General features: G+C 34.6%; 1 protein-coding gene and 1 long non-coding RNA gene across 18 annotated transcripts in view; one reads left to right on the forward strand and one right to left on the reverse strand.

Moving 5' to 3' along the window:
* The window catches only part of LOC103911773 (uncharacterized), a 339,222-nt gene that overhangs the window by 135,269 nt on the left and 191,510 nt on the right, over positions 1-12,443 (reverse strand). The window lies entirely within an intron of this gene.
* LOC147842177 (uncharacterized) lies at positions 6,031-7,772 on the forward strand. The gene is made up of 3 exons (XM_087271225.1): positions 6,031-6,389; positions 6,731-6,907; positions 7,029-7,772. The coding sequence occupies exons 1-3, from the start codon at positions 6,290-6,292 to the stop codon at positions 7,646-7,648; spliced, it is 897 nt and encodes a 298-aa protein (XP_087127351.1). The 5' UTR covers positions 6,031-6,289; the 3' UTR covers positions 7,649-7,772.

Consider the following 12,443-nt stretch of genomic DNA (forward strand, 5'->3'; position numbering starts at 1 on the left):
CTCTTATTTGGAATTATTTACCATGAAAACTATCATTGGGGTCAAGTTTTTATGTTTACACATTCACACTTTCTCCTTAATAATATAATTTCACAGAAATATTCTTTGCAAATTCTGTTTATTAGCAGCCAATGACTATCAATTTACAACATTGTTGTCAGACAAATAAACAGTGCTAATGTTGATTTCAAGTCATTCTTACATGTGAATTCAGACTGAATTTTCAAAATACCATGTCACAAGCAGACGATAACCGTTTTCAAGGTATACCTGAGGTTTGGAAAAAAAAATCAAGGTTTTAAAACCATCAAAATTTGCAATACCTTTCCTAAGGTATGTGTACTATTTTTTAGGACAACAGTATGTCCAGCAGAAAGATATTCAAAGATGCCCTTTAAAATTGTAAATAAATCAGTGTTTTTAAGTCAATGATTTATTTAAATAATTTAAACTGACACGTTTACAGCACCAAAATATTTTAAATGTTTCTCAAAATAAAATATATTGTGTACAAAAGGGAAAAAAGTTTCAGACCCGGACATATGAAAAGAATATATTTTAGAGCAATAATCACAAAAACAGGGAACCGTGAAACCGTGACATTTTTATCCAAGGTTATCATACCGTCAGAATCTTGTATCGGCCCATGCCTAGACACAAGATGCCACTGAATGAATGTGCGAATATAATACCTCAATATAAATATCTATACCAGACTTTAATGTGTACTTGATTATTAATAAAGGTGTGTTTAAAAAACAACTGTTTTTCCACATTGATAGTTATACAAAAAAGTTACTTAAGCAGCAAATCAGCACCCCCGAAAGATTATTTGATACTGAAGACTAGAGTAATGATTCAAAAAGTTGTATATATGCTTTCTCATAAATGTACATTGGGATTTACTTATTTTATAATGGTCTTAAATGATTTTGTTAGAACAGATGCTTTGTAACTGACTAGCCTGATGAAAACAAACAAACAAACAAACAAAATACAGATTTCCACAAATACATAATTGTATAAAATCCCTTAGAAAGTATTAATTTAAGAGCAAGATGTGTGCTTGTCTGTATTCATTAATGCTGAGGCAACAAAAAAAGAATCATTGAGCAAACTGTTCCCTGGTGTAGCTTGTTCGTGTTAACAATAAAAATGGCCAAATTCAATAAAACCTAGAGCAAAGTCTGTGAAATCATACAAGAATAAAAAATTGTACCCTCCTTACATGTGTTACTTCAGCTGAAAAGACAAAATAAGTATCTGAAACACTTATTTCCAGACGCAGGAAAACGTGTGTTTGTTTGTAAGATCCGCGGGAAACAAATGTTACAGCGCCCTCTGCTGTCTCCACAGATTATACTCAAACTCAAATTGAGTTGAATTGAATTGACAGACCTTAAAGGATTAGTTTACCAAAAAATGTATATTTGTTTTTAATTACTCCCCCTCATGTACAGTAGTTCCAATTCTCTAAGACCTTTGTTAATCTTCTGGACACAAATCAAGATATTTAAATTTATGTATAATTCTCAGTGCTCCATACACAGTCATGAGAAGTTCAATATACTGTCAGAAAATTCAGTGTATTAACTAATATTAACAAGCACAAGTTTTAATAATGCATTAGTAAATGTAGACCTGTTATTAATAAATGCTGTGAGAAAGGTTTGTCTGACTTTTCAGGAATGTTTACCTCTGAAATTGTGAAATCATTTGAACAACTTAGAACAGAGTTTAATAATCGCTCTGAAGACTTTTTCAAATATCTTCAAATTCTGCATTTTACAGAGTCCCTATTAAAGCAAAGCCAAATTAGTTTTAAATTATGGCTGTAAAATATAGGGGATGTTATAAAACTGTAAATGTTAATTTCCTTTCAAATGACAGTGGAAAAGTGAGTCAACTACAATCATTTCTCTTTTAACAGACGAGGAGGTGAAAGAGAGGAAGAGAAAAAAGAGCCGGCTGGCATCATTCCTCAGATCTTGCAGGAAACACCTGACAATCATCACAATGGAAAATATTTTTCTTTTCAGAATATTTATTACACTGTAAAAAAGCCCTAAAATATCCCTAAATTTTTTACAGTAATTTTTTTTCATTTAAAATTAGATGTAGAACTTAGTAAAATGACAAACAATTTCTCTAAATTCACAGTTTGACTTTCATTTTAGGTACTTTATCATTAAAGACAAATTACTGACATTTTTGTTTTTTATACAGGGAAATTACAGTATCATTTATACAGTATTTTTTCTGTTATTTTAAATTATATTCAAAAATCCGTAAAAATTACAAACAATATCTGTAAATTAACAGCTTGACTGCTATTTTATGTACTATATAATTAATGACAAATTACAGCAATTTGTCTGTTCATACAATAAAATTGCCGTATTATTTGCACAGTGTTTTTCCCTGTTTTTTATGAAGTACATTTAAAATTACGTCAAATTAAAGTAATAAATTGTAATTACTTGCTCTGTAAAAAATAATGTAAAATCGTAAAAAAAGGTCAAATGACTGGCAGCTATGGCTGCCCAACAAAAAACATAAACTTATGGTAAAATGTTTTTGTTGAAATAAAGTGCAAAAAATAATAAATCTACAAATATTTTCATTAAAATGTTTACAAAAAAACACTGTTATTTTACAGACTTTTACTATATTATTACAATCAAATTTGTTCAATAAAGCTACACACTAAGTGCACTCACATGCACCTGTTCCGCTGATTGCACACACACAGTCGGAGGATCGTTATGAACTGATTACATGCACTTTAAAAGCAGCATAGACCAATTGCTTAGTCTTGTTATACTGTTACTGCAAACATTGATGCATTTCTCTTCTTTTGCCTTGCTTTGTTTGTTAATTGTTTACGTTGTTTGCTGTCGGGACTGACCATTTGCCTATTATTTGACCATGACTCTGGATTCCCTGCATAATGTTACATCTGTTTGCCCCTGTGTTGACTGTTGTTTGCCTGACCATCTTCTGTGTAATAAAGCTGCATTTGGATCTGCCCTCCTTTGTCAACGTCCCCTTCACGTTACAGTTCCATTTCATTTAAGATCTGTAACTGAATCATTCCATATAACTTAAACCTCTACATGTTTTACATGAACACTATTCAATTAAATGTAACAACTGTAATTTTAAAGTTGTGAGAATTTTAATCAGTTGTATCTCGTTTGTTGTTTTTTCCTAAATTTTTTGATCCAAAATAAAACTGTTAAATTACGATCATGAGCATGTCTTGGCATTATATTAAAGGTGTTTAATCGTAATTATTTTGGTAAATTCTTTTAAATAACATTGTTTTTTCTTGAACTTTTAGTGCAGTCACTTTATTGATGGTGTTTGATCATAATAATCTAGGAAAAGTCTGTACAATAACAGTGTTTCTTTGTAAAACTCTTATTGTGTTACTTTATTGAACGGATTTGATTGTAATAATATAGTAAAAGTCTGTAAAATAACAGTGTTTTTTTGTAAACATTTTAATGAAAATATTTGTAGATTTATTATTTTTTGCACTTTATTTCAACAAAGACATTTGACCGTAATTTTATGTTTTTTGTTTGGCAGCCGTAGCTGCCAGTCATTTGACCTTTTATTTACGATTTTTTTTTTCTTACAGTGTAGTGATGCATGCAATGATTACAAAATAACCAAAAAAATACAAAGAATGTCAATCACTGATTTTTGAAATCACTTTCAACAATTGCAAAAAGAGACTGAAAGGGCAGAAGCACAGCTTCATCTGACAGAGGAACAACTGACTCTAACCAAACTGCAGCAAACCAAGGCCAGACTTGAGATCCGCCATCTAAAGGCTACGCTCAGACAAGCCGGTCTCTCCACATCAGAGGAAGTCTGAAATTATTGTGGAGGTTTTGACATTAAGTCTTTTTTTTTTATTCAATACATCTATATTTAAAACTTGCTATAAATATCCTCAATGTACAGTGCTTGTGTTGTAGGTGTCAGATGAGCGGACTGATGGAAGAGGATAGGGTGGGGTTTTTCTTGTTCTTATTTTTTATTTTTTTAATGTGTGTGTTTTCATTTCAAATAAAAATAAACTTATATTGACCCCACACTGGCTATTCTACTTGTTTTTTCTTTACATATCTCTAGTTCTACAGTGTGATTTCATATCCTGTTTGAGCACTGGTTATCCAGATTAAGTGATCCTGAAAAGTTCCTATCCGGATCAAATTGATCCAATCCGATGTTGCTTTGAAAAACTGGCTCAAAAAGTAAGCTGGATTACGTGATCCCGGATCACAAAAAAAGGAATACTAAATCAGGATCAATTTTATCCGGATTAAACCTTTTGAAAAACCGGGCTCTGGAGAACTGCCTTCTTGCAGATTTTAGCTCCAACCTTGACCAAACACACCTGCCTGTAATGATCAAGTGCTGCTTCAGGTCTTGATTAAATGGTTTAGGTGTGTTTGACCAGGGTTAGAGCTGAATTCTAGGTAGCTCTCCAGAAACAGAATTGGTGACCCCTGCTTTAGACTAAAAAATACTATACAATGTATACTTCATTAACTAATAGACCAACATAATCTCCATGCCTTTCTCCAATTCAGTGTCTTTTAATGAGCTAGTAAACATCTGAAAACGATTTTCTGATTTTGTTTAATAGTTCTGTGTGTAGAATAGAAGTAAACAGGACTCGTCACTCTTCAGTCGTGTATTCAGTGAGGTTACACAGCAGAATATTTGATGCATTTAGTGAAAATATTGTAAAGTATATAAAACCCAAAAATTCATTCATTCATTTTCCTTCAGCTTAGTCCCTTTAATAATCAGGGGTCGCCACAGCGGAATGAAGCGCCAATTATCCAGCATATGTTTTACACAGCGAGTGCCCTTTTAGTTGCAACCCAGTACTGGGAAACACCTACAGTCACTCACTCACACAAATACACTGTGGGCAATTTAGTTTTTATTCAGTTCACCTACAGCGAATGTCTTTGGACTGTTGGAAAAAACCGGAGAACCCTGAGGAAACCCACGCCAACACGGGGAGAACATGCAAACTCCACACAGAAACAATAACTGACCCAGCGATGTGCTTGCTTTGAGGCGACAGTGCTAAACACTGAGCTATCGTGTTGCCCCATGAATCTAATCACATTATTATTATCATTATCATTATTATTATCATTATCATTATTATTATTATTATTATTATTATTATTATTATGGCCGTGTGTGAAATAATAGAATAACTGGAGAAATAATTCAACAATTGCAATTGAAATCACAGATTGCATGAACTGAATTACTGGAATGAAATACGAGTAAATGCTGCCCTCTAGAGGTACCTGAGAAGAACATACGCCATAAAATGAGAATTTAGGCTAAATGATTTACCAACTTTATTATTAAACACTGAACACTTATGTTGTTCACAACAACAAGCTAAATATGAACTCGCAATGTAAATGAATGTAGACCAGAGCTGTCAATAAAATGACAAAAATGAATGCAGATTCACAATAAATGTGGCTTAAATTGAAGACGATTACTGAAAAAGCTATTATTTATATTTATGTTTCAGATTTATGATGCTTTTTTGTTTTGAAATAAAAAAAATCCATAATTTATTTCAACTCGTTTAATTACACAAGTTTATTGATCGACAAATCAAGGATTATGTGGTGCTGAAAACAAGAATAACGATAATATTAATATGTTATTATTTAATATCAATTATGATTATTACAATATTACTCAAATAGTTTAAGTATTGCCGACCCTAACTTCTGAACGGTTTTATATCTAAAATTGGATTTCAAGTCCTTTGTCATCAAATATATCAAATTTTAATTAATTATTTTTTTTAAACTCACAAAATAAACCAGCTTTTGTTTCTTATAAAGGAATTTATTATTTATTAATAAGAGATTCTTGATTTATGCAGCTGACATTTGTTTTTATGTCCTGTTCATGTGTCCTCAGTCATTTCTTTTAAAGGAAAACATTTTAGAGAAGTGTCCTGTTACCATAGTTGCAGTATATCGATCACATCATCACATCATTTAGAATGCGTTCTGAACTGTATGCAAAGCCCCGCATCATCGAGTAAAGCTCAGTGCGTTTGTGGTTTTGTGGTTGTGTGGAAGTGTTTTTGCTGTTTGTTATTGACAGTAATTCGCTGTTTAGCAATCCACGGTGCAAGACCGAGATTGTCTCTGCAAACATCACTGAGAAAGTTTCACACACCCTAGCACAGAGTTTCAAACTGGAAAAAGAACAACCAAGAATGGAGGAAAAGAGGAAAAGGAGATTTTTCAAGATACCCTCTTTCCTCAAAGCTGGCAAAAACACAGCACAGCTTGAACAAATGCCTGAAAATGGCCATGGTGAGTCATATTCACACTGTAATTTGATTATTCAGGTGTTTTCCTGATTTCAGATTATTTAAGCCCCCTTCTGTCCAGTTTTTGGGCTGTCTAGGCTCTTGTTAGACCCATAATTGACAGACCTTAAAGGATTAATTTACCAAAAAATGTATATTTGTTATTAATTACTCCCCCTCATGTACAGTAGTTCCAATCCTCTAAGACCTTTGCTAATCTTCTGGACACAAATTAGGATATTTTAATTTATATATAATAAGGGATGTTATAAAAATGTCAATTTTAATTTCCTGTCAAATGACTGTGGAAAAGTGAGTCAACTACAATCCTTTCTCTTTTAACAGACGAGGAGGTGAAAGAGAGGAAGAGAAAAAAGAGCCGGCTGGCATCATTCCTCAGATCTTGCAGGAAACACCTGACAATCTCCTGCCTCACCCCTAATAAAGAAATCGAGCTGGAGAATGAAGAGGAGGAGGAAGAGCAAATACATCTCCCAATCTCTCCACCCAAAGGCGCTGATGGTAAATGAACATGTTTACATCAACATATCAGTCTATACTGCTATTAATAAATTGTAAACTTTAACATCTTGTTGAAAATCACTTTGTAAAATGTGTAACCACTTCATTTCTCTTTTAACAGATGACTTTCTGCGCAACTCAACGATTGAGCATCATCAAATCATAGTGACTCCCATGATACACAGAGAGCCTTGTGTGGAAGATGAGATAAATGTCAGCCAAGGAGAAATATTAATGAAGAAAACTACTTCATCCTGTGGAGAACAAGAGGAGGAGGAGGGCAAGATTAAAGAGGAGATGAAGGAGAAGAAGAGGAGAAGGAGAAGGAAGAAAGAGCAGGAGAAAACGGAGGAGACAATGATGGACAAGAAGGAGGAGGGCAAGATTGAGGAGGAGGATGGAAGGAAAGGGAGAATAATAAAAGAGGAGAAGATGGAGGAGATGATGATGGAGAAGGAGGAGGAGGAGGGCAACATTAAGAAGGAGGGGAAGAAGAAGGAAAGGAAAAGGAGAAAGATTAGGAAGAAAGAGGAGAAGAAGGAGAGAAGGAGCAGGAGGAAAGAGGAGATGAAGAAAAATGAGGAGGAGGACATGGAGATGATGGACATGAAAGAGGAGATAAAGGAGGAGGAGGAGGAGGAGGAGAAGGTGAAGAAGAGAAATCGAAAGCAGAAAATAAGCAGCAGAATGAGCAGAAGAATGATGAGGAGGAGAAATAAAAGGAGGAGGATGAGGGGATGATGGAAGAGGGAGAAAAACAATAAAGAAATGCATTAAAAATGTGTCCCTGTCTGTTTTGTTTATCTGTTTAAAAATGAACTCTTGTGTGTCTGGTGTTGTAGAAAATAAATCATTCATTCATTCATTTTCTTTTTCGGCTTAGTCCCTTTATTGATCCGAGGTTGCCACAGCGGAATGAACCGACAAATTATCCAGCTTGTTTTTACGCAGCGGATGTTCTTCCAGCTGCAACCCATCTTTGGGAAACATCCATACACACTCATTCACACTCATAAACAACGGACAATTTAGCCTACCCGATTCACCTGTACCGCATGTCTTTGGACTGTGGGGGAAACTTGAGCACCCGGAGGAAACCCACGCGAACGCAGGGAGGACATGCAAACTCCACACAGAAACGCCAACTGACCCAGCTGAGGCTCGAACCAGTGACCTTCTTACTGTGAGACGACAGCACTACCTACTGCGCCTCTGTGTCCCCATTTTCACAGTATGTCTGATAATATTTCTTCTTCTGGAGAAAGTCTTATTTGTTTTATTTTGGCTAGAGTAAAAGCAGTTTTTAATTTTTTTTAAACAATTTTAAGGACCAAATTATTAGCCCCTTTAAGCTTTATTGTTTAGATAATCTACACAACAAACCATCGATATACAATAGCTTGCCTCATTACCTAATCTGCCTAGTTAACCTAATTAATATATATATATATAATATATAATTAATATATGCTTTCTCATACATGTACATTGGGATGTACCTATTTTATAATGGTCTTAAATGATTTTGTTAGAACAGATGCTTTGTAACTGAATAGCCTAATCTAATGAAAACAAACAATAATCTCACTATAGCCTGACGGATGAACAAATCAAATTAAAACCTTATAAATAAATAGTATATCTTGTAAAATACTGCATGATCCAAGTATAGTATTTTTTGATACATTTTTTAAGTTTTCTTTACATTTTGGGCATGAAATCCACGCTGAATCCACCCTTCTGATGGGATCAGTTTAATCCAGATTGTTTGGATCAAAGTGATCCAAATCCTCCAAAAAAGTAAAGCTAAAGGTTTGAGCCGGATCAAAATCAAAATTTGATTATGTGATCTAATCCAATTATCTAATCCGCTTTTTCTTTTGAAAAAACTATTTTAAAAAAGAGATTAAGATTTTTTTTTAAGATCTAAGATTTTTTTCAATTTTAATAAAAAAAACTTTTAAACCATAAAAAAAAAGTTTCAATTTAGTAGTGTTGAAAACTCATCACATTCAACATTTAATCACTCACTCACTAGGATAGAGATGGGTTTTTTAAGGAAAATTATCATATAACTATATATCTGGTAAAAGCTGGGATCTCTGGGTATGTCCCCTGCAACAGAAAAAAAACCCTCTCATTTAGGACTGAGGTTTCTGGGACAGAGAGATATGATTTAGCCAAGGTTGACAGCAGTGGGTAACGTTGTGCATTGTCTATCCACCACTTGAGAGGACAAGCCATGAGTGAGATAGAGGTCTCTTTGCGGTACAAGTCAATGTCTGCATCAATCAATCTATCTAAGTGTTCTGCAGTCCCCAAGACTGTTTTTAGTCATATTCCCCGACTTATATTTCACCACAGTCTGGCAGTGCCTGCATATTGTTTTTTTCTTTGTCTGTCACCTTTTCTCCTTTTTTGTATCTTTTTAGAAAGAAACCGAAATGCTTCCACACATCTGATTTAAAACCCGCTTTAGGTTCGATCATTTCCAGCTCTTTTTCTTCCCCGCTACTAGCAACACACTCCATTTCCGCATTACTGGATCTGTAGTGATAACAGACCGCTGATGGGAATTGTAGTTCCCGCTACCTCCCATTCGCTTCATTTGCCTAAGCAAACCTTTCTCAGAAATATAGTTTTATTGAGTCATGTGTCTACGGTAATATTGAAAAAATTACTATTGCGGTATGACAGTATTTACAATATTGTTACATCCCTAGTATTTATTTATCTGTCAGGCTACAGTGATTAGGTAGGCTTCATCATAATCAGCCTTTTAGTATAGCCCTACAGCAAATTAACAAGAGTTTGGCCTCATGAAATAATCCCCCAAACAGCTGTTAAAATTGACCAAAAACAATACATTTTATTCTGTCACTAATTGATATATATATATATATATATATATTATATTAGGGATGTAACGGTATCAGAATTTCACGGTACGGTAATACCTCGGTATGAATGTCACGGTACGGTATTTATTGAATCATTTACAGGAAAAAACAAAACTTATGAAAATACTCCAAAAAAGTGCCAAAAGTGTCAATGACATACAAATTAGTCATCTATCTGTAAGCTTTGAAACAGGAACTTCAATTTTAATAACAAAAAAATATTAAACCATGTAAAAAAATTAAGTTTCAATTTAGTAGTGTAAACTCATCACATTCAACATTTAATCACTCACTCACTGAGATAGAGATGGGTTTAAAGGAAAATTATCATATAAATATAATCTGGTAAAAGCTGGGATCTCTGGGTATTTACAATGTCCCCTGCAACAGAAAAAAACCCTCTCATTTGGGACTGAGGTTTCTGGGACAAGAGAGATATGACTTGACCCAGGTTGACAGCAGTGGGTAACGTTGTGCATTGTCTTTCCCCCACTTGAGAGGACAAACCATGAGTGAGATAGAGATCTCATGTCTGCATCAATCTGAACAGTGTGCTGTGTTTCTGCAGTCCCCATGACTGATTATTATCGTATTGGGGGACGTATTCCCCAACTTGCAGGCACGTGCACACACAGGGCTCAACCTGTGCAGTGCACATGCCCTTTTTAGTCTTGGATAGAAAGTTCCCTTCCAAAATGATCAAAAGTGCCCCCGCGACGCGACACACCCTCCGTCCCCGCTTTACAGTACGCGCGCGACAACACAGCTGATAAGAACTCGCGCGACAACACCACTATTCAGTATGCGCGCGGCGACAACACCCGCTTTAGGGTTTTCCAGCTCTTTTTGATCCCCGCTTCTAGCAGCACACTCCATTTCCGCATTACTGGATCTGTAGCGACAACAGACCACAAGGGATTATGGCCAAGCCTGGGCTGATGGGAATTGTAGTTTCCGGTACCTCCCGTTTGCTTCATTCGCCTGAGCAAATTTTCTCAGAAGACCTATAGTTTTACCGAGTCATGCGACTACGGTAATATCGAAAAAAATTAATATTGCGGTATGACGGTATTTACAATATATATATATATAAATATATATATATATATATATATATATATATATATATATATATATATATATATATATATATATATATAATATATAATATATATATATATATATATATCTGGAATCTGAATATATATATATATATATATATATATATATATATATATATATATACATCACAATGGAAAATATTTTTCTTTTTAGAATATTTATTAGTGATGCATGCAACGATTACAAAATAACCAAAAAAAATACAAAGAAATCACTTTCAACAATTGCAAAAAGAGACTGAAAGGGCAGAAGCACAGCTTCATCTGGCAGAGGAACAACTGACTCTAAGCAAACTGCAGCAAACCAAGGCCAGACTTGAGATCCGCCTTCTAAAGGCTACGCTTAGACAAGCCGGTCTCTCCACATCAGATGAGGAAGTCTGAAATTATTGTGGAGGTTTTGACATTGTCTTTTTTTTTTTATTCAATACATCTATGTTTAAAACTTGTTATAAATATCCTCAATGTACAGTGCTTGTGTTGCAGGTCTCAGCTGAGCGGACTGATGGAAGAGGATAGGGTGGGGTTTTTCTTGTTCTTATTTTTTATTTTTTTAATGTGTGTGTTTTCATTTCAAATAAAAATAAACTTATATTGACCCCACACTGGCTATTCTACTTGTTTTTTCTTTACATATCTCTAGTTCTACAGTGTGATTTCATATCCTGTTTGAGCACTGGTTATCCAGATTAAGTGATCCTGAAAAGTTCCTATCCGGATCAAATTGATCCAATCCGATGTTGCTTTGAAAAACTGGCTCAAAAAGTAAGCTGGATTACGTGATCCCGGATCACAAAAAAAGGAATACTAAATCAGGATCAATTTTATCCGGATTAAACCTTTTGAAAAACCGGGCTCTGGAGAACTGCCTTCTTGCAGATTTTAGCTCCAACCTTGACCAAACACACCTGCCTGTAATGATCAAGTGCTGCTTCAGGTCTTGATTAAATGGTTTAGGTGTGTTTGACCAGGGTTGGAGCTGAATTCTAGGTAGCTCTCCAGAAACAGAATTGGTGACCCCTGCTTTAGACTAAAAAATACTATACAATGTATACTTCATTAACTAATAGACCAACATAATCTCCATGCCTTTCTCCAATTCAGTGTCTTTTAATGAGCTAGTAAACGTCTGAAAATGATTTTCTGATTTTGTTTAATAGTTCTGTGTGTGGAATAGAAGTAAACAGGACTCGTCACTCTTCAGTCGTGTATTCAGTGAGGTTACACAGCAGAATATTTGATGCATTTAGTGAAAATATTTTAAAGTATCTATATAAAACCTAAAAATTAAATCATTCATTTTCCTTCAGCTTAGTCGCTTTAATAATCAGGAGTCGCCACAGCGGAATGAAGCGCCAATTATCCAGCATATGTTTTACACAGCGAGTGCCCTTTTAGTTGCAACCCAGTACTGGGAAACACCTACACACACTCACTCACACAAATACACTGTGGGCAATTTAGTTTTTATTCAGTTCACCTACAGCGAATGTCTTTGGACTGTTGGAAAAAAAA

Source organism: Danio rerio, chromosome 10, assembly GCF_052040795.2.
Source record: "Danio rerio strain M-AB ecotype USA chromosome 10, GRCz13ab, whole genome shotgun sequence".
NCBI lineage: Eukaryota > Metazoa > Chordata > Actinopteri > Cypriniformes > Danionidae > Danio > Danio rerio.

Excerpts from the sequence above, each read along its gene's own strand:
- LOC147842177 (XM_087271225.1), top strand. The coding sequence starts at position 6,290 with ATGGAGGAAAAGAGGAAAAGGAGATTTTTCAAGATACCCTCTTTCCTC. Across the intron at positions 6,390-6,730 it reads AATGCCTGAAAATGGCCATG|ACGAGGAGGTGAAAGAGAGG; the intron begins GTGAGTCATATT and ends CTCTTTTAACAG. Across the intron at positions 6,908-7,028 it reads TCCACCCAAAGGCGCTGATG|ATGACTTTCTGCGCAACTCA; the intron begins GTAAATGAACAT and ends CTCTTTTAACAG.